The sequence below is a fragment of the Sinocyclocheilus grahami genome, unplaced genomic scaffold (genome assembly GCF_001515645.1).
Source record: "Sinocyclocheilus grahami isolate Dianchi unplaced genomic scaffold, SAMN03320097.WGS_v1.1 scaffold5.1, whole genome shotgun sequence".
Classification (NCBI taxonomy): Eukaryota; Metazoa; Chordata; class Actinopteri; order Cypriniformes; family Cyprinidae; genus Sinocyclocheilus; species Sinocyclocheilus grahami.
Window position 1 is genome coordinate 2882575 of NW_015505184.1, and position 20670 is coordinate 2903244.

At 39.5% G+C, this 20670-nt stretch overlaps 1 protein-coding gene across 2 annotated transcripts in view; it reads right to left on the reverse strand.

The window, feature by feature from the left end:
• Positions 1–5233: 5233 nt before the first annotated feature.
• Positions 5234–20670, reverse strand: part of cdh12a (cadherin 12a) — a 64689-nt gene continuing 49252 nt past the window's right edge. For both annotated transcript variants that reach the window (XM_016271125.1, XM_016271132.1), the window contains 5 exons: positions 16614–16750; positions 15918–16039; positions 14327–14441; positions 10130–10381; positions 5234–5791 (listed from right to left, as the gene is read on the reverse strand). In XM_016271125.1, coding sequence (XP_016126611.1) covers positions 5271–5791; positions 10130–10381; positions 14327–14441; positions 15918–16039; positions 16614–16750 — 1147 coding nt within the window. In that variant the 3' untranslated portion in view covers positions 5234–5270. The remainder of the gene's footprint in view (positions 5792–10129; positions 10382–14326; positions 14442–15917; positions 16040–16613; positions 16751–20670) is intronic.

Sequence of the window (20670 nt, forward strand, 5' to 3'; positions counted from 1 at the left end):
GTTTAAAATATGCATGAGGTATAGGAAAGGCACATAGCCAGCCTTGTCAGTGTCTTTCCCTTGCCATAGACGATAAATTCATTTAAAGAAACAATTCACCCCAAAATGAAAATTCTGTCATTTACGCACACTAATGTCATTCCAAACCTGTTTGACTGACTTTCTTCTGCAGGGGAAAAAACCCAACAAAAAAACAACTGTTTCTTTTTTTTTCAACTGTTTGTGTTCATATATTCAAAGTCAATCACTTTCATTGTATAGACTGTATAGACAAAAAAACTAACTTTTGTGTTAAGGTACAGTCACATTTACTGCTTTTCAGTGAAGCTTCAACTGTTTTCGCTCATATGCTCAAAGTGGTGTCCAAATCAATAGTTTGTCCCCACTGACTTTCACTGTACAACCTACATAGACTAAATCTTTAATCTTTAAAAAATATATATTTTATTTTGTGTTGGGGGGTGTTGACATTTACTGTTGTTCAGTGAAGTTTCAGCTGTTCCCTATGAGCTGGGAACTCACACTGCGTCCCCTAGAGGACACTTTGGGGAACCCCCTCAGCATGACCGGTGTCTGAAGTGCATGTGGAAACACGACAATGAACTTGTCATTAGCCCATGACGTGTTACTGGTGCGACCAATAGTATAAAAGGGCACCTGTAGCACACGTCATCAGCTTCTTGTCTTCAGCCGTTTTGTTTGTGTGTGCGTGTGTGACAGAACGTGAGAAAAAAAAAATGTCTGAGTGCAGTTTTAGAAGATGTGTCCCACCATGTGAAAGGTACATCACACCTAGTGATTCTCATGAGCTTTGTGTGGTGTGTCTGGGGGCACAGCATGCACGACCGGCTCTCGAGGGAGCTGGCTGTGCCCACTGTGATCGTTTCACAGTGAAACTGCTGCGCTCCCGCTTGGCTCTGTTTACAGAGGACGGAAGCCAAGCGTCTGCGCCTCATGGTGCTGGACCCGCTGCTGCCGAGGCAGAGCGCCGTCTGCACTCATGGGGCGGGTCTCTCCCTATCCCAATCCTCGGTCGCCAGCTCTGTTGCTCCCGAACCGGATCTGGAAGCCCGGTCTCCAGTTTCTTCTGATCCGGCAGAGAACATGTTACTCAGCCGGTCTAGCTCCGAGGAGATAGACGTGACAGGAGTTGAGGCGGAGGCTACATCACAACCCGCCTCCTCTTCGTCACCCGCGTACGGGGAACTCTTGGACGTCATGACCCGCGCCACCGCCAGGCTAACCATGGACTGGTCGGCGGAGAAGCAGGAACGCGAGTCTAGTGGCCGTCAGGATGAGTGTTTCCTAGCAGGTCATAAACGCTCCGCCCCTCCGAGCTTTCCATTCCTCCCTGAGCTTCACAGCGAGCTGTTGAGGTCATGGAGGAATCCTTTCTCTGCCCGCGTCTTTCCAAACTACGCTAATGTGAAAGGGCTGGAAGACAGCGGGTACACGAAGATGCTTCAGATGGAAGAATCCCTTGCGGGTTATCTCGCTGCTCCCCAGGCATCTTCGTGGAGGGTTCCTACCTTGCCTTCGAAGCCGTGCCAGTTTACTTCTAGACTCGTGGGCAAGGCATACGAGGCGGCTGGGCAGGCGGACGGTACCCTGCATACTATCTCGGTATTGCAGGCTTACCAAGCGGATCTGCTAAAGGACGCTGATGCGGCGGGGGACGTGGCTCCTGCTGAAATCGAGGAGCTCCGCCACTCATGTGATCTTGCTCTCCATGCAACCAAGCAAGCGGCGCGCACCATCGGCCACTCTCTTGCGGCACTCATTGTCACGGAGAGGCATTTATGGCTTAACCTGTCGGGGCTAAAGGAGAAGACAGGTCTTTTCTCCTTGATGCCCCGGTTTCGCCTGCCGGGCTTTTTGGAGCTGCTGTTGAGACAGTAGTCCGTAAGTTCAGGGAGGCGAAGGTGAAGTCAGCGGCATTTGAGCACTACATTCCTTGCCGTAGGCGGCGTCCTTTCGATCAACCACCTGAAGCTGAGTCTACCGCCGGGCCCAGCTGGTGGCAGAGTCAGAAGGCGAGCGTAGCTGCGAGAGCCCCGCCTCCGAGGAGTCGGGGCGCTGGGCAGCGACCTCACCCAAGATAGAGACAGGACCTCAGGGAAATTATCAAAGCCAAGAAAGGCAAGCCAAAGCCCTGAGTCCAAGGCTTTTATTTGATTTACTGTTAGCTTTTGTTTATAAGGAAAGCCCTTACTGCCACAGTTGAACGTTGTTTTCAGTTTTATGTTGTCTTTTGCAACTTGAAAAGTATCTTTCTTATACTACAATTTTGTTATGTAGTGGGGATCAGTCACTAATTTCATTCTTAGTTTTCCCAGTACAATAGCGGTTTTCCCGTTGTATCGGTGTTAGGTTGTGAGATGTGTTGAGGAACGTGGGCTATTCCGCGAATCGCGTCCCACTCTTTCAGGTTTCTCTGTTATACGAATTGCTATGGGTTTAGAAAGTTGGGCAGAATCTTTCTTGCTTCCCACTTCTTATTTTCGAGTAAACGGGATGAGGCATGTTGCCTCCGTAGGCTACTGCACATGACTGTGACATGTGTTGAGAAGATGGGCGGTATTGCAGCTTGCATTCCCATTTCTTAATTTGTTATGCAATAAGGCAGGGCACTTCCCTTTTTGTATTACGCTTAACACTGTGAGATATATGCGAGACGGGTGGGCTATTCCGTGGCTCGCGTCCCACTTCCTCGGCTGTAATCCTCACAGTATTATATGGTTTGAAGTACATGGGCAGTAACGCTTCTTGCGTTCCCACTTCTTATTTACTGTGTGCCAGCGCAGGGAAAGATATTCTCTCTGTGTGTGTGCACAGATGTGAGAATTACGCAGAGATGGTGGGCTATTCTGCGGCTCGCGTCCCACTTCCTCGGCTATGATCCTCACAATAAGATAACGGTTGAAGTAGATGGGCTATATCGCTTCTCGCGCTCCCACTTCTTGTAAATTACCATGTGATAGCGGGGGTTCCTCCATTTTTGTGCACGGATGTGAGAAGTACGCGGAGATGGTGGGCTATTCCGCGGCTCGCATTCCACTTCCTCGGCTATGATCCTCACAAGATTATAACGGTTGAAGTGGATGGGCTATATCGCTTCTCGCGTTCCCACTTCTTATGACCTGCGGTGCTTACCACAAGGGGGGTTTCCCTCCGTTTGTGTGGACAGATGTGAGAAGTACGCGGAGATGGTGGGCTATTCCGCGGCTCGCATTCCACTTCCTCGGCTATGATCCTCACAAGATTATAACGGTTGAAGTGGATGGGCTATATCGCTTCTCGCGTTCCCACTTCTTATGACCTGCGGTGCTTACCACAAGGGGGGTTTCCCTCCGTTTGTGTGGACAGATGTGAGAAGTACGCGGAGATGGTGGGCTATTCCGCGGCTCGCATTCCACTTCCTCGGCTATGATCCTCACAAGATTATAACGGTTGAAGTGGATGGGCTATATCGCTTCTCGCGTTCCCACTTCTTATGACCTGCGGTGCTTACCACAAGGGGGGTTTCCCTCCGTTTGTGTGGACAGATGTGAGAAGTACGCGGAGATGGTTATTTTCGAGTAAACGGGATGAGGCATGTTGCCTCCGTAGGCTACTGCACATGACTGTGACATGTGTTGAGAAGATGGGCGGTATTGCAGCTTGCATTCCCATTTCTTAATTTGTTATGCAATAAGGCAGGGCACTTCCCTTTTTGTATTACGCTTAACACTGTGAGATATATGCGAGACGGGTGGGCTATTCCGTGGCTCGCGTCCCACTTCCTCGGCTGTAATCCTCACAGTATTATATGGTTTGAAGTACATGGGCAGTAACGCTTCTTGCGTTCCCACTTCTTATTTACTGTGTGCCAGCGCAGGGAAAGATATTCTCTCTGTGTGTGTGCACAGATGTGAGAATTACGCAGAGATGGTGGGCTATTCTGCGGCTCGCGTCCCACTTCCTCGGCTATGATCCTCACAATATGATAACGTTTGAAGTAGATGGGCTGCATCGTTTCTCGCGTTCCCACTTCTTATGACCTGCAGTACTTACCACAAGGGGGTTTCCCTCCATTTGTGTGGATAGATGTGAGAAGTACACAGAGATGGTGGGCTATTCCGCGGCTCACGTCCCACCTCTTCAGCTATGATCCTCACAATATCAAGATGTTTAAAAGTAGATGGGCAGTACCGCTTCTCGCGTTCCCACTTCTTGGAAATTACCATGTAATAGTGCACTTAAGAACTTCTTAAGAGTTCCTGGCTTATGCCTGCCGATAAGACAGTCATTCCTTCAGCGTGGGGATTCGTTCCCCAAAGTGTCCTCTAGGGGACGCAGTGTGAGTTCTCATTCGATAGGGAACGTCTCAGGTTATCCATGTCACCATGGTTCCCTGAGAAGGGGAACGAGACACTGCGTCCCCTTGCCATGCTTCAGGCATTCCTGTGCACATCTCCTTCAGACAAGAAGCTGATGACCCGTGCTACAGGTGCCCTTTTATACTCTTGGTCGCACCAGTAACACGTCATGGGCCAATGACAAGTTCATTGTCGTGTTTCCACATGCACTTCAGACACCGGTCACGCTGAGGGCGTTCCCCAAAGTGTCCTCTAGGGAACGCAGTGTCTCGTTCCCCTTCTCAGGGAACCATGGTTACATGGGTAACCTGAGACATTTTGTCCATATAATCCAAAACATCAGTTTGTCCCCCATTTACTTTTATTGTACAGACTGTATAGACAAATAACACTCAAGCCATTTTTAAAATGTCTTCAATTGTGTTAAGATGTGTTGACTTTTATTGCTGTTCAGTGAAGTTTTAACCTTTTTGTCCATATCAAAGCCAATAGGGCCCAAAACAATATGTCATCCCCATTGACTTTCATTATATATACCTAAGAACACTCAGACATTTTTAAAATGTCTGTTGTGTTAAGGTGCGTTCATATTTACCAATATTCAGCAAATTGTTGCAGGCAAAATCTAATCATTTCAATAGGAATCCATGAGATCACATTAAGGGCAAAATATTTCCCCACACAGATTTAAGCTACAAACTGCTCACACAGATTTTCACGTTGACCAGCAGAAAGCCATTTGGTTTGAAGGTGGCTTCTGTGTGAACTATGCTTCATACATGGCTAAACTATTGCACAGAAGAAAGTAAGGCAAACAGGTTTGGAAAAACATGACATTTTTCATTTTAGATTGAACTATTCCTTTAAGTGCCATGCCTGAAATAAATAAACTGTGAGCCTGTGAAAATGCTCTCAGTCCAGTCTGTCATTTAGTGCCTCAGCGTGTGCTTCATTTTCCGTGTCCTTACACTCATGCTCTTTAAATATCCCAGCCAGTGTTTTGAAGCGAGGACCCCAGTCACAGAGATTTCTGTAATCCTCCTTGGATTCAAGCACCCAGGACTCAATGGAACTGAGAGACTCGGCCACCGATCCCTCTCCCTCATATGCATATGTGACCAGAGAGTCATACGGAGGTGTTGAGTTCTCCAGAAGACAGTGATGGATGTAGGCTCGGATGTCCTCGCTGTCCTCGTTGGGCATGCACGCACTAGCCCGATTGGGCTCATCCTCTGATCTTATTTTTTGCAGCTGCGCCATCTCTTTGATGCCTTTGGGATTGCGTAACGTACCTATGTCAAAGGCCTGGGTGTCCTCTTCCCCACCCCCCTCATCGTCGTAGTGGATCACATTGTCCCGGATGTCCTCTTTAGACGACATCAGAGTGTCCTTCTTCTTGTGTTTTCTCAGGCCCATATAGAGCACCACCATCACTGTAAAACACCAGAGGCATAATACACTTTGACATACATACAGTACATGACCTTTAAGTGACAACAACTAGTGAAAAAAGGGGTGGTCACATGTTCCGGAGCCATTAGCTGATTTCTTTTTTTGTTCTGGCGTGGGTTTTCAAAACGGGACCAAAGAGAACGGCAGCCCGAGGGTAGCCATAATGCAGTTTTGACTTGCTGTCTGTCACCATCGTAGTGCCTCGGTTGTGTGAGAGGAGGGGAGGTAGTTTTTCTGAGCTTTCATCTCCATCCTCTGAGGCAGACAGCGCTCGCCCCACTCCACTCCACTCAAAGAAAGATGCGAGAGAGAGAAAGAGACAGGGAGGCACAAGCGCTGCTGCGAGAATTAAAGATTAGACCTAAAAATTCACGCTTTCTGAAGAAGCAGAGGGGGAAATTTGGCTGAATCAACCTGCATGTGTTATTAAGGGGAAGGTTTTCTCCTGTTGTTATTTTCTAGTCTTTTAGAATATAATATTTATCATATTCTAATCATTATTTCTGCATCAGCTCCCCCAAGTGGTTGCCGTATAAAGGAATCTCTCTTTTCTGTAATGCTGCCAAATGAAAATATGAAGTCAAAGCACATCACTTCACTGCACTGTCACTCTCTGCTACACGATTCACTTACCTAGTACTTATTGCAATACAGAGCTTTTATTGCAATTCTACCTTCCTCAGTACTCTTGTCCCATTACAGCTCTTTTTTTCGCATATAGAAGATTGTTTTAAAATAATTATTATAAAAATGATTTCACATTCTATGCTTTATGTACAGTATACTTTATATTATATGGGCGTTTCTGTAACTATGGGCACTTTGGCTTTTATAAACTCTTAAAACATACTTTTCAGACCTTACTATTTTATTTAATTTGTCCAGCAGTGTGTTTATATGCATCACAAAAACATTGTAAGTAATTTTCTTCTGAAAGTCATGAACATTTCCTCTCAAATGATGTGCTTTTTAATAGCATTCTGTGATGACAATTAATTTTTGTTTCCCTAGAAGATGGTTTTGTTTTGTTAAGGCTGATTTCATTGCTAGCATTAATGTATCTTAAATATACAAACATAAAATAGTATGTTCATGTTTTGCATGATTACAAAATTATAGCTTAACTGGAAATTAAGTACAATTAAACTATTTTCTTCACAAGTGATAGGTTGAAAAAAAATTTACACAATGATTGCAAAAATGATTTATGATTTTTATTTATATTATCCTAGTTTTAAACATGTAATTCATGTTTGTATTATTGAAACAGTAAGATTGAAAGTCCAGGTCTGGGACAAAAGTAACCAATACAATCTAAACTAATGTTCAAGTTTGAAGTTACTAAAGAAATCAATACATTTGTTCAGCAAGAATGTATTAAATTGATCGAAAGTCTCCATTAAAACATTTATTCTGTTACAATAGACTTCTATTTCAAATAATGTTTGAATGTTTGACACAAACTGTCAAACACATCTTACCAGCAAACATACACTCGTTTTCATCCTTCTCTCCACTCTCTGAGGCAGAAGTCTCTAAACTCATCCTTTCCAATCATCCTACTACTTGTCCGCTTGATCCTATTCCATCTCATCTCCTTCAAGCCATTTCTCCTGCTGTTGTACCTGCACTCACTCACATCGTTAACACATCCCTTCACACTGGCGTTTTTCCCTCAACATTTAAACAGGCTCGTATAACCCCACTTCTTAAGAAACCCACTCTTAACCCAACTCTTTTAGAGAACTACAGACCGGTTTCCCTTCTACCTTTCATTGCAAAAACACTTGAATGAGTTGTGTTTAACCAAGTCTCAGCCTTTCTCACACAGAACAACCTCATGGACAACAACCAATCTGACTTCAGAAGTGGACATTCGACTGAGACTGCCTTGCTTTCAGTTGTTGAAGCCCTACGCAAGAGCGGCTTCCAAATCTTCTATACTTATTTTGCTGGATCTGTCTGCTGCATTTGATACGGTGAACCACCAAAATCTCCTGTCAACCCTAATGGAAAATGGCATCGCAGGAACCGCACACCAGTGGTTTGAGTCTTACCTCTCAGATAGGTCCTTCAAGGTATCTTGGAGAGGTGAGGTGTCCAAGTCGCAACATCTAGCTACTGGGGTGCCTCAGGGCTCAGTTCTTGGACCACTTCTCTTCTCTGTCTACATGGCATCACTAGGTTCTGTCATTCAGAAACATGGCTTTTCATATCACTGCTATGCTGATGACACTCAACTCTACCTCTCATTCCATCCTGATGATCCGACGATTGCTGCTCGAATCTCAGCATGTCTAACAGACATTTCGTGTTGGATGACGGACCATCACCTTCAACTCAACCTGGCTAAGACAGAACTGCTTGTGGTTTCAACAAACCCATCACTTTATCAAAATTTCACCATCCAGATAGGCTAATCAACCATAACTTCTTCAAATACAGCTAGAAACCTTGGAGTTGTGATTGATGATAAGCTGAATTTCTCAGACCACACTGCTAAAACTGCCCGGTCCTGCAGTGAGGTGTCCAAGTCGCAACATCTAGCTACTGGGGTGCCTCAGGGCTCAGTTCTTGGACCACTTCTCTTCTCTGTCTACATGGCATCACTAGGTTCTGTCATTCAGAAACATGGCTTTTCATATCACTGCTATGCTGATGACACTCAACTCTACCTCTCATTCCATCCTGATGATCTGACGATAGGTGCTCGCATCTCAGCATGTCTAACAGACATTTCGTGTTGGATGACGGACCATCACCTTCAACTCAACCTGGCTAAGACAGAACTGCTTGTGGTTTCAACAAACCCATCACTTTATCAAAATTTCACCATCCAGATAGGCTAATCAACCATAACTTCTTCAAATACAGCTAGAAACCTTGGAGTTGTGATTGATGATAAGCTGAATTTCTCAGACGACATTGCTAAAACTGCCCGGGCCTGCAGATTTCCTTTATACAACATTAGAAAGATCAGCCCCTTTCTTTCAGAACATGCAACACAACTCCTTGTTCAAGCTCTTGTTCTATCCAGGCTGGACTATTGCAATTCTCTCTTGGTAGGTCTTCCAGCCACTTCTATCAAACCTCTACAATTAATCCAAAATGCAAGCCCTGACTTAAACCCAATTGAGCATCTCTGGAGAGACTTAAAAATGGCTGTCCACCAACGTTTACCATCCAACCTGGCAGAACTGGAGAGGATCTGCAAGGAGGGATGGCAGAGGATCCCCAAATCCAGGTGTGACAAACTTGTTGCATCTTTCCCAAAAAGACTCATGGCTTTATTAGATCAAAAGGGTGCTTCTACTAAATACTGAGCAAAGGGTCTGAATACTTAGGACCATGTGATATTTCAGTTTTTCTTTTTTAATAAATCTGCAAAAATGTCAACAATTCTGTGTTTTTCTGTCAATATGGGGTGCTGTGTGTACATTAATGAGGAAAAAAAATTAACTTAAATTATTTTAGCAAATGGCTGCAATATAACAAAGAGTGAAAAATTTAAGGGGGTCTGAATACTTTCCGTACCAACTGTATACACACACACACACCTTGCTACGTGTACCAAGTGTTAGCCAAGTCTAGGCTAACCCGAGACTTGTCATTTGCACTTATATATTGTTGCTCTTTTGTTAGTTTTGACTGTTTTTTATTGTCCTCATTTGTAAGTCGCTTTGGATAAAAGCGTTTGCTAAGGTAAATGTAAATTTAAATGTTCAAAAAATGTTGAGAATCAAATCCGCATATTAGAATGATTTCTGTAAGATTATGTGACACTGAAGAATAGAGTAACGGCTGCTGACAATTCAGATTTGCCATCAAGACTAAATTACATTTTAAAATATATTCAAATAGAAAACTGTTATTTCAAAATGTAATAATATCTTACTTCTTACGTATTTTTGATCAAATAAATTCAGTCTGTTTGTGCATAAGACTCTTTCAAAAACTCTTTGAAAAAGTTTTGAACAGTAATATATAAATACTGTATACAGGCTTTTGTAAATTCATGTAAGTTCTTTATTAAATAATCTGTTAGTTTTAATAAAAATAAACCTCTGGGACATAAAACTCCCAGAAGTTAAACAAATACACATATACTTCTATTATTTGGTTTGCACAATTGTCGGTACTGTTAGTGTCCTGCTATCAGAGCCTTGGGCCAAATCAAATGACAAACAAAAACGACTTGACTATGCAAGCACAAGCCCTGCTTTTTTCTTGTATCTTTTGTATTTATTACATTAACTGAATAAAATGCATATTTCTTTGTCTTGCCAGTATTCTGTTGGACACAAATGTGTCTAACTCACCAAGCAGAATGACAATGCACAGCAAAATGGCCATTAGAGCTCCAGTGCTGAGTCCCATGGGAAAGAAGATGGCTTCCGCATTGCAGGAAATGAGGGAGCTGTCTGTGTCGCAGGTACACACCCGCACCGTCACCGTCCCCGTGCTGCTTCGGATCGGATACCCGCCATCCTCCACAACGACCGGCACCAGGTACATGCTTTGCTCCAGTCTCCGGAACCCCCCTCGCCTGGTCACCACTCCAGATGTGTTGTCTGAAATCGAGCCCATGAGACCATCATGAGACTGTCTATAATGCAGATTTAGTGTAGGCCATAAATGATTGTACTTGATGCATTTGCATCTGGAGATAATCAGTGATAATCACAGTCATGCTCTCAGGGATCATAACCTGCCATTCCAACATTTGTCCACGACAGAATATTATGAATTCACGAGCCACTTATGCAGTACAGGGACTGGCCTGATTCCAGAATTAAGAAGAAAAATGGATCCCTTTGAAGTAGAAATAAGTTCAGAAAAAAAGTGGTTCTGGTTAAGGGGATAACAAGCTAACATAAGGTACTCCTGGGAAAAGCATGATATACCTTTCTGAGAACAGCCTTTGACACAGCTGGAGTACAAACAAAACTAGGATGCACAACACTTCAGGCTGTTGAGGAGTGTTTTAATCTCAATAGGTATGTTTCTTCCAACCATCATCTGCAGTGTTAACTACAGATTTAATAGCAACCTTACTGAGGAATTGTATTGGTTAGATGATAGTGTGGCCTTGTAGATAAAGCTTTAGGCTAAAACATTCCCAGTATGTTCTGCAAGTTTCTATTTTTGTAAGGTACTTAACCCCAGGTCGTTCCAGGGGGATTGTCCCATCACTAAGTGTACATTGTTAATGTCTCATTTGACACACCCATTTCAGGTCTTGGAGCATATATATATATATATATATATATATATACACACACACTTCAATTTTTCGCCATCTTGGAACAGGTAACTAGTCATCGCTCACAGTAATAAATTAATATTCCAAGTTGCAGAGTAGTAGTACTCCAAGAATGTTTAATTAAATTTTTTTTATCAGTAAGTCTTGAGCGATATGTCAGTAAATATGTTAATAGATTTGAACTATACTTAGTATGAAATAAATGTATTTTAAATATATTTATTTTTTACTAGGGCTATTATGCAAATATGACTTTTATGAGGTGTTTGAACACAGTTGTGGGGCCACAGTGTGTGAAAACAACCAGCCTACAATGGTAAAAATCCACCCACTCATTTTTTTTATAATCACAAAAAATTATAAACAGTCTCCCCAAATGAGCGGTTTCAGATTCTCCCTTTGTACATGTTACTGAAGGGAAAAAGTCCCGCCCATTTGTGACGCTCTCTGCCCTATTAGCATAGACACAGGCCTGAGTGAGAAGCAGCAGTCCGCCATTACTGTTTTCTTGCTGTAACGTTAGCTGCTGGATATTTACAATGTCAGCGCTAAAGAGGCATTACAAGTGTTGTGTTTTGGGATGCACAAACGAACATAGGCATCTCCATAGACTCCCTCCATCTGAGCTGCTGAGGACACTGTGGTTAAATTTTATTTTCGAAGGAAATATCCCGGAAAAAATTGGTAAAGTCCCCTATATGTTTAGGGATCAATACCATCGCTTCTTGCACGAACGACAGCTCCAGACAAAGTAAGTATCACATGTATGTTTTCCAAATTGCCTTTCTGAAAGAGCTTCTGGGCACTCTGTAAGGCTAATTTTGCTAAAGCTATGCCCGTTTTCACTGATGCTGCCTTCAAATTAAAAATTGCATATGAAAGCAATGTCAGAATCAGAATCAGAAATACTTTATTAATCCCCAGAGGGAAATTAGGTTCGTTACCGCAGCTCAATGTGAAGTTGACTGCTTGAATTTTTCGAGCTCATAATCACACGTGGGACATATAAAGTTTGTGATAGCATGCTAAGGCACAATGAGACCAGCTGTCATTATTTTTATTGCGCCGTGCTCCCTGTCTGTGTAATTCATAAACGATAATTTATTATGCACAGTACAATCAGGTGATTGACTTTTAAACAGAGTACGTTTTCTGTAAAGATAACAGACTTGTACTAATAGTGGAATGTTTATTTGCAAAGGCCAGCACCGGTATTGCCGGTGCTTGAGCTCTTGAAGCTCTGTCCTCTTCTGAAAAGGGGGCCGGCTGCACCAGCTCATTTGCATTTAAAGAGACACTCACAAAAACGGCGCATTTTGGCTCATACCCTAAAAGTGTCAATTTTAACAAGCTATAAAAAATTATCTGTGTGGTATTTTGAGCTAAAACTTCACATATGCATTCTGGGGACATCAGAGACTTATTTTACATCTTGTAAAAAGGGGTATAATAGGTTCCCTTTAAACAGTAAAAATGTTTCAATTTTACTGTTTTTGCTGTACTTTGGATCAAATAAATGTAGGCTTGGTGAGCAGAATAGATTCTTTAAAAACATTACAAATCTTACTGTTCAAAAACATGCATACAATCCTGCTCCATGTAAAATAAAACAACTTTTATTAGGCTACTGATATTCTAAAATGAGGAAACAATTACTGAGTGCACATTCAATACCACCATAATTCAGTTCAAACATAAAAAAAGATACAAATTAAGATTTTAAGCATTTAAGTCAGTATAGCCCATCCTCTTTGATTCAAGTGTCTAGCCAAGTGTTTCTTATGACCCAAAGGAAATTGAAAATACTTTTAAATCAAGCTTAAAAACACAGCAGGGCAGGCACCTGCTGATCTGATGGTGAGGGCTTTGCTTGGCACTCATAGCACTGAGTCAACGTGCTGAGATGTGCTTGTCCTCGCCTGGAAGGTCGACTGACCCTGTCATGAGGGGTTTGTTACGCCTGGACAACTGGGGGATTTCTCTTGACAAGGTAGGAGCCATTAAAGCACACCTTGTGCCTGTTTGGCTGTGTAGCCCTGAGTGACCCTGTCTCTGTGAATCACAGCTGATGATATTCATGTGCTGAGAACACTAGGGACGGAGCTCGGGAGCAGGCAGCGAGGCTGTAGGCGTCTGTACAAATGGATCATGTGGTGATGTGCTGCTCTGGGATGTGACCACTATTCATGTCACAGCACTAGTTTGGGTATTTTAGAGTTTGTTCTCCCGGTAGATACTGTTATATATATAATATATATGTTGTTTTTCTGAATAACATGGCCTAAAAAAATCTCTTTGAACCAACTTTTAGTACAACGACACATCAACAGCTGATGAATACATACTGTATATTGCAGCTTTAAAGGAATATTCCAGGTGATTTCATATATAAGTGTATTTACTGTAAACATGTTTTTGAATATCAGATTATAGGTCTATAGACTTTAATATAAGTCTATATACATTCAGTTAAAAATAGCCTCAATATATTTCTTCAAAGAGATAAATCACCCAACAATGAAAATGAAAAAGATTATATTTTGAATAAATGAATACATAATTAAAATAAAATAAAATGTTGTTTTGGAACCCAGTTTCTTTCATTACATTAACTAAAATATTTGAAACCTTCTTCAAATGATCTTCTTTTGTGTTGAGCAGAAACAAAAGTCACACAGATTTGGAACAACTTTGTGTGAATAAATGATGAATACATTTAAATCTACAGCAAAAAAAATTGTAGTTGTGGCAGCATTTCATTGCAATAAATAAATCAAATGTCTTATCAATGCTGTAATCAGTTGTGCTGCTTAACATTTTTTTGTGGAAACCATTATATATTTTTAAGGATTCTTTGATGAAACGAAATTTCAAAAGAACAGCATTTATGTAAAATATGAATATTTTAGAATATTATAAATGTCTTTACTGTCACTTTAATGCATCTTTGGCTGAATAATTTCTTTAAAAAAGACCCAAAACTTTTGAACAGTAGTGTGTGTAGTGAAGTATATTTCATAGACATTTTTACTTAAACTGAAATTATGTGAAATTGTATGATTCATCTGGGAGCTGATGGTTTATATCTTAGAATTCTTTACATAATAATATTTTGATATCCCTATGGAACAAACAAATGTAAAAAATACTTTTGGAAAAAGACCACTTGACAATTTCATGTTTGGGTGAATTATACCTTTAAGTGATGAGTTATGTGCTTAAAAATAATAAAATCTTCAGCTTTCCTACTTACTTCCATAGTCCCTGATTGTGAAGTTTCTGTTCCTGGTCTGTGAAGGGGATTTGAAGTAGAATCGGTGCTCGACAGCAGGCATGTCTCTGTCTGTGGCGCTGATGATCTGAATCACCTAGAGAACAGTCAACTGAATAAATCACCACAGAAAGAGCTTGCATATTTCGTAAAAGCACTTATAGTGTTGAAGAGACAGCAATAGTCTGTTTGATTGACAGAGCTGACGTGCTTGACTCATCAAACCTCAAAGGCATTATTTGAGGTTGCTTACTGCCTTTATGACTCAACCACATGGGGCAGAACTTATGACGGGTGCGCTGCCAACTCCACAGATCTCTGATGACAAAGTCAAGCATTCTGAGAGATTGACAGGATTTTACGTGGCTGAGAAAACTATCTAGTACTCCATTCCCTTAGTATATTATGAATATGTTTTCTTACTATCAATGTGTGCAAATAAATGTTATTCCCCAAGCACAAGAAAAAACACGCAGATGATTGGTTTTAAACAGGTTCAACACTTTAACAAGTCATCAACCAATCTGTCATTGGTTGGACATACAGATAGTCCCGCCCCTAACTCAAGCTATTGGCTGAGCCATTGCTGGTTAGTGTTTATGCTTTTTCAAAGACAGCTGTTTCTGCATATTTAACTGGGAAAAAGTTTGAAAACTTGAACACATATCCAAGCATTTGTTTTTACACATTTGTTAGTATTAACAATGATCATGTATATTTTAACTTGTCAGGCATAAAGGATCATTCATAAAAATAAAAAAAGTAAAAATTCCAGCCTCCAAAAATATTTCAGTTTTTTTTAAGTGTGTAATATTCACTTTTGTTTTTACATTTGTATTCATATTTATCATGATCTTTTGTTTTTTGTTGTTGTCAGACATTTAGTAAATACTAACACATTGATTATTAATATATTTAAATAATCCAGTTTTAAGATTTAAACATTTCACTTGTCTTAAGAAATTTCCATTAAATTGAAATGAATACTCTATAAATGCTCTACATATTCAGAATAGATGTGCAAATGAGGAATTAATAAAAAATATGAACTTCTAATTTTTAAACAATACAGTTTGGTAAATGCTAAAGAAACTACATTTGTGCTAGCATTGATTCATTTGTATACTTATTATACGTATTAAACATACTTAAATACGTTTAAACCATTTGTTTAAATATTTTTAAAGGAATTTCTTAGTATTGTGTGTATGTAAATTGATTAATAATTGCTTCCCCATGAAAATTGCATACGTCTTCAAGGGTTTGTGTTGATCGGTTGACTGTCTTTAGTGAATTCTGAAAAGGCTTTGTTGTGTCATTTATTCCGCACATTTCTACATATAAGCAAGGGAACTTCACTCTCTGGTATGAAAGACTGAATAGGGAGACACGGATAGGCAGCGTTGTACTGGGAGTAGCTCTCTTTCAGCATGAAAGGAGAAGATCAAGGCACAGTTCTCTCACATTAATTCACTGCAGCACCAACAAAAAGGCCCAGAAACTCAAATTGAAGCACATGTTATTCACACACACACACACACACACACACACACACACACACACACTCTCTTACCTGTCCTACTTTTGCATTTTCACAAACAAATGTCTCATATACAAAGGCAAGTTTTGGAGGAAATTCATTGACATCCAGCACTTTGATTGTGACAGTAACTTTGCTGGACAGCAGGGGGTTGTCTGAAAGAACAAACAAAGTATTGTCCATGAATCAGATCAGTGAAAACGGCAAAAATGTCAGACATATTTGAAAAAGGAAATAAATAGGACAAATGAAGAATTCCGAAAGTTTTTGACGTGTTATACTGACGCCCAGTAATACTCTTGAGGATCTGATAATTTTGAAGTTGCTTTCATGTTACAATAAATCCTTATAATACATCCATTGTAGCTACAAAAACAAAAGGATTTTTGCTGGATCATTAATTTCTGAAGAAAACTTTGTATTTGTGGCTTTTCATTTGCAAATCAGCTTGATGCAAAATAATTTACTTATTTATTTGGTCTTTTGACAAATCTCTTATTTTAACTGGATTGGTCTTTTATTTATGATTTTGACATTTTATTTGAGCTGGTATGAGTGAAGCAATGCTGTACTTTCATTCTTGTCCACTAGATGGAGATGTGGTCTTTAGAAATATGGACTGGTATAAATGTTTATCCCCATTTCAATCTACAGTTTTTTTTTATGAATGTAAACCTGCTTGGTTATCTAGGCTGTGCATCTGGATAAAACACAATCCACCATACTTACTAACTTTTGTTGCTACAACAGTGACGTTGTGTTCTGTATTTCTCTCTCTGTCCAGGGCTTCACTGACAGACAGAGTTCCTTCAACAGGGTCAATGTCAAAGTGGTTTTCAGAGTCCTTTCTCCACTCAACAGAATATCTACAAACCAATGTATCAAAGACAACAACGACAACAAAAAAACTGATCAACCAGATTAGACATGTTCTGTTCAATTAAAGGAATTTCATTAGGTAGGTCCCTTTGGTAAAGATTAGAATTAGAACTCACATATAAAATGTTGTTTTTTTTCCCCAGAGTTTCACGATTATTTAAAAAGATACAGTATTTCACCAAAAAATAAAATAAAAATAAAATTCTGTTTTTTGGTGATGATTTACAGTTTTGGTGTCCATTGACTTCCAATGTATAGAAAAATACACTGAGACATATAAAATATATAATTTTGTGTTTCACAGAACGACATGAGAGTAAATTAATTTTGTGTGAACTATCTCTTTAAGTATTTTTTGTGGGACATTCAATAAGTGAAAGGTGAAAGGTAATAATGGAGTCTTTCTAGTGAGTTAAATCATTTGTAATTTTTTTTTAGAACAAATGACTCATGCAGGCTCCTTCTCTGATTCGTTTAATGGCCCTTCCTGTAGGCTACGCTAGTAGATGGCCACCAGTGAGTGAGTCAGTTTTGAGTCTAATTCATGACTGATCTAGCCCAAAGGATTCAGTGTTTGAGTCTTGAATCTACAGTACTTCAGCTCCATTCGGTCTTGTTCTACTTCTGACTGAATTTCTGACTGGAAAAAAGCAGAACGATTATTATTTATTTAATTCTCACTTTAATTGTGAATAAGGCTCCATTATTGGTCACCCTATAAGGCCATGGAGTGCATACTCTTCCTGGAAGAGTATCTTCCCATTATAACCACGAGGTTGCTAGTTGATACTGTCTTGCTTTAAATCAACGTCTAAATGTCGTGATTCATGGCTTACAACTCTTTAATGAAGACTTATTTTGGGAGTGAGTAAATAAATAAATAAAACAAAAAGTAATAATAATAATAATGATAATAATAATAATAATAATAATAATAGAAAACATATTTCCAGAACCACGGTCAGTGAAAAAGTGGATGGGCACCATTGCACTTTATTGCTTAGCAGAAAAAAACACAGTCACGTCCAGGGCCGGAGTGGGACTCATTTTCAGCCCTGGAGTTTCATGCCTTACGGGTTTTTTTATTTTATTTATTTAGTTATTTTTTACTGGCCTTTTCAGTGAAATCTTTGCGCTTTCTATTATACATTTTTTATCTATGATTTTTTGCTTGCATATCTCCAACAATTACTTTTTTTTTGAGCAAGGTTCCGCTGTCAGGGGAGTCAAAAGATAATTACGTCATCATTGCCAATTAATGAAAATAAGGGACAATTGTGATTCTTTATCTTATTCTTTAAGAAAAGAGTGTTTATTCTTGTAGAAAATAAGTGTTTATTCTTTAAGAAAATAAGGGACATAATAAGGGATGTTCAAATATTTGTACTGTACCATAATGTAGGCCTAAGTCTGCCTGCAGTTAAAACGTTCTCAGAAATAATCACAATTGTTTTGCTTAACCTATTTATGTACAATTATTCTAAAAATAATTTTAAATGTCATGCAAAAAATGTCATCGGCCTGAGTAAATTGTACCATTATAGAATTGTGACTTCACACGTGTAATTAAGGAGGTGAAAATACTGTGAAATTACAAATGGCATGAAATTTGAAAATCTAACAACTGAAGGTCTATGAAATGTCAGTCAATCAAGCATTTTTTTAAAAACAATGGCACTTAAAGTTTTGATCTAAAATATTGCAACTATAGCTTTGAATGAATGAAAATGCATATTTTTCAATTAAAGAAAACTTAAGAGAGTGTGGGCCACTTCTGGTGCTTGGATTTTTACTTCAGTAATGAGGTCCAAGTTTAAGAATAGCCTACGCAAGTATTTATTTTATTTTATTTATTTATTTTTTGTAATGCATTTTTTCCCCTCTCTATTTAACAGCATTAACTTACAATGAAAGACGTCTTCCCATTTAAAGGTAGATTAAATGTTTTCCTGCCGTGCTGAATGTTGGGCTCATGATCAACAAGTTGTTTGCATTCGCCCAAACTGATTTTGTAAAATAAAAAAGCGGACGCTTCACAAATAAAACAACTATTTGCGCAAAAAGAATGATTAGTTATATATTTTAGTTATCAATTGAGAATTTGTTACTGATATGATCTGGTGAAAATAATAATATGGCCTGCGAGAAAATAAATAAAAAGAGTGGGGCTGCAATGAGTGCAGGCAGCCTTGGAACAGCATAGTTCAACTCAGTGGCATGACAACACCGGCCTTCGCGGCCAAAAAAACAGACCGGCCCACCGGGAATCCTCCTGGTGCTCCCGATTAGCCAATCCGGGCCTGGTCACGTCCTCCTGCTACGAGGGAGAGGCTTCAGTGAACAGAAAAAAAATAACTGCAGGGTAGTGTTTGAAACTGTGTTGATTTCTTAAAAGATTTGTTTAGAAACATCAGAAGGCTGAAAGTCTTGTGTTAATAGATGATAATGAAAACAAATTTCTGTTGGATTTTCATTGACTTAACATACAGCTAATGTAGGTTTAATTGGTATAATAATTTCCTTCACAAACTTTCTGATTTAAGTTTTGACTGCCATCTACAGTATAGAGCCCTGAAATAAATGTATATTAAAGTAAATACATTTCCATCAATTCATTTCCCAAAGTCTGCAAAATTACTCCATATCCACTGGCACAATGGGAATTTATGATGTCAGAGGAGGAGACTTTGTAAAAAAAAATAATAATAAAGTAAATTTCCATTGTGTGTGTGTGTGTGTGTGTGTGTTAATACTATATCAATTATTATATATCTAAATTATTTTATTAAAAATAACTCTAATTATATAAATTTGATTAAATACATAAAATCGGTCACTAGATGCTGATGTTGTAGAATAATATTTGTACACTTTCTGCTTTCTGTCTGCATGTGTATGAGCACTCTTGGTCTCTTTAAACTAGTCTGCTACTTTTCAGCCCACTGCTGTGACCTGCAGAGACCCCCGTTTCTTTAATATAAGCAACCTAGTGGATCAGTAAAGAAAGAGGAAGTCTGCTTTTTCCCTGTAGCACCAGACCTTTATCAGGGTTACATTCCTGCCCCTTCCTTTCTGTCTCAGGTGTCTCTCTACCTGCTCGCCCGAGGTTTTCTGCTATACAAGCAAAACCTCAGCCAGAGTCTCAACTGGATTCTTCTATAAGTGCTGCTGAACACTGCACTTCACAAACTTCAGTTCTGCTGTCAGATCACCCCTCATTATATTCCATCCTCTGGGTAAGTTTAGTAAGTTATACATTTTAAATAAAGAAAACCTGACTGGAGGCGTTCTGAATATATAAATCAGATCTAATGGTGTTACATGTTTGGAATGTATTATAGTCATGATTCATATTTTTTGCAACGCATGTACATTGCAGAGTTATGCGTGGTGCATAATGTACTGTATATCATGAGACATGCAAGTATATCAGCCACAATACAGTGCAACAGTGCCCATCCACTTCATTTTCCCCATAGGAATAAAAAACAAACAAACAAACAACAAGCTACAAGGTGAATCACAACATTACAAACTTTGATTTGAAGCAAAAAAGTATTTGAAAACCACAAAAAAAGACAAAAGTACAAGAATACTTACTTCACATTTAATGAGAGAAAGTACAGCTGAATCTAAAGCATTCTTTTGGCATGATTTGCTTGTCTAATTGGTAATAAGAGTTTGGTTCCAAAACGCTATAAATCCATCCAGTAAAAATGTGTTTTCTTTACCAAGAAAGTGGCAAGATGAAAACCACTATTTTCTGTTTCAAACGTTCACATAGCATCTATAGGTTATAATAGCAAAACAAATTCAAATCCAGATTTTGATTTTTAAAGATTTATTATAAAAACTGATTTTTCCCCCTCCCAAAATTCAATAAATACTGTATATTGAATAAATATAA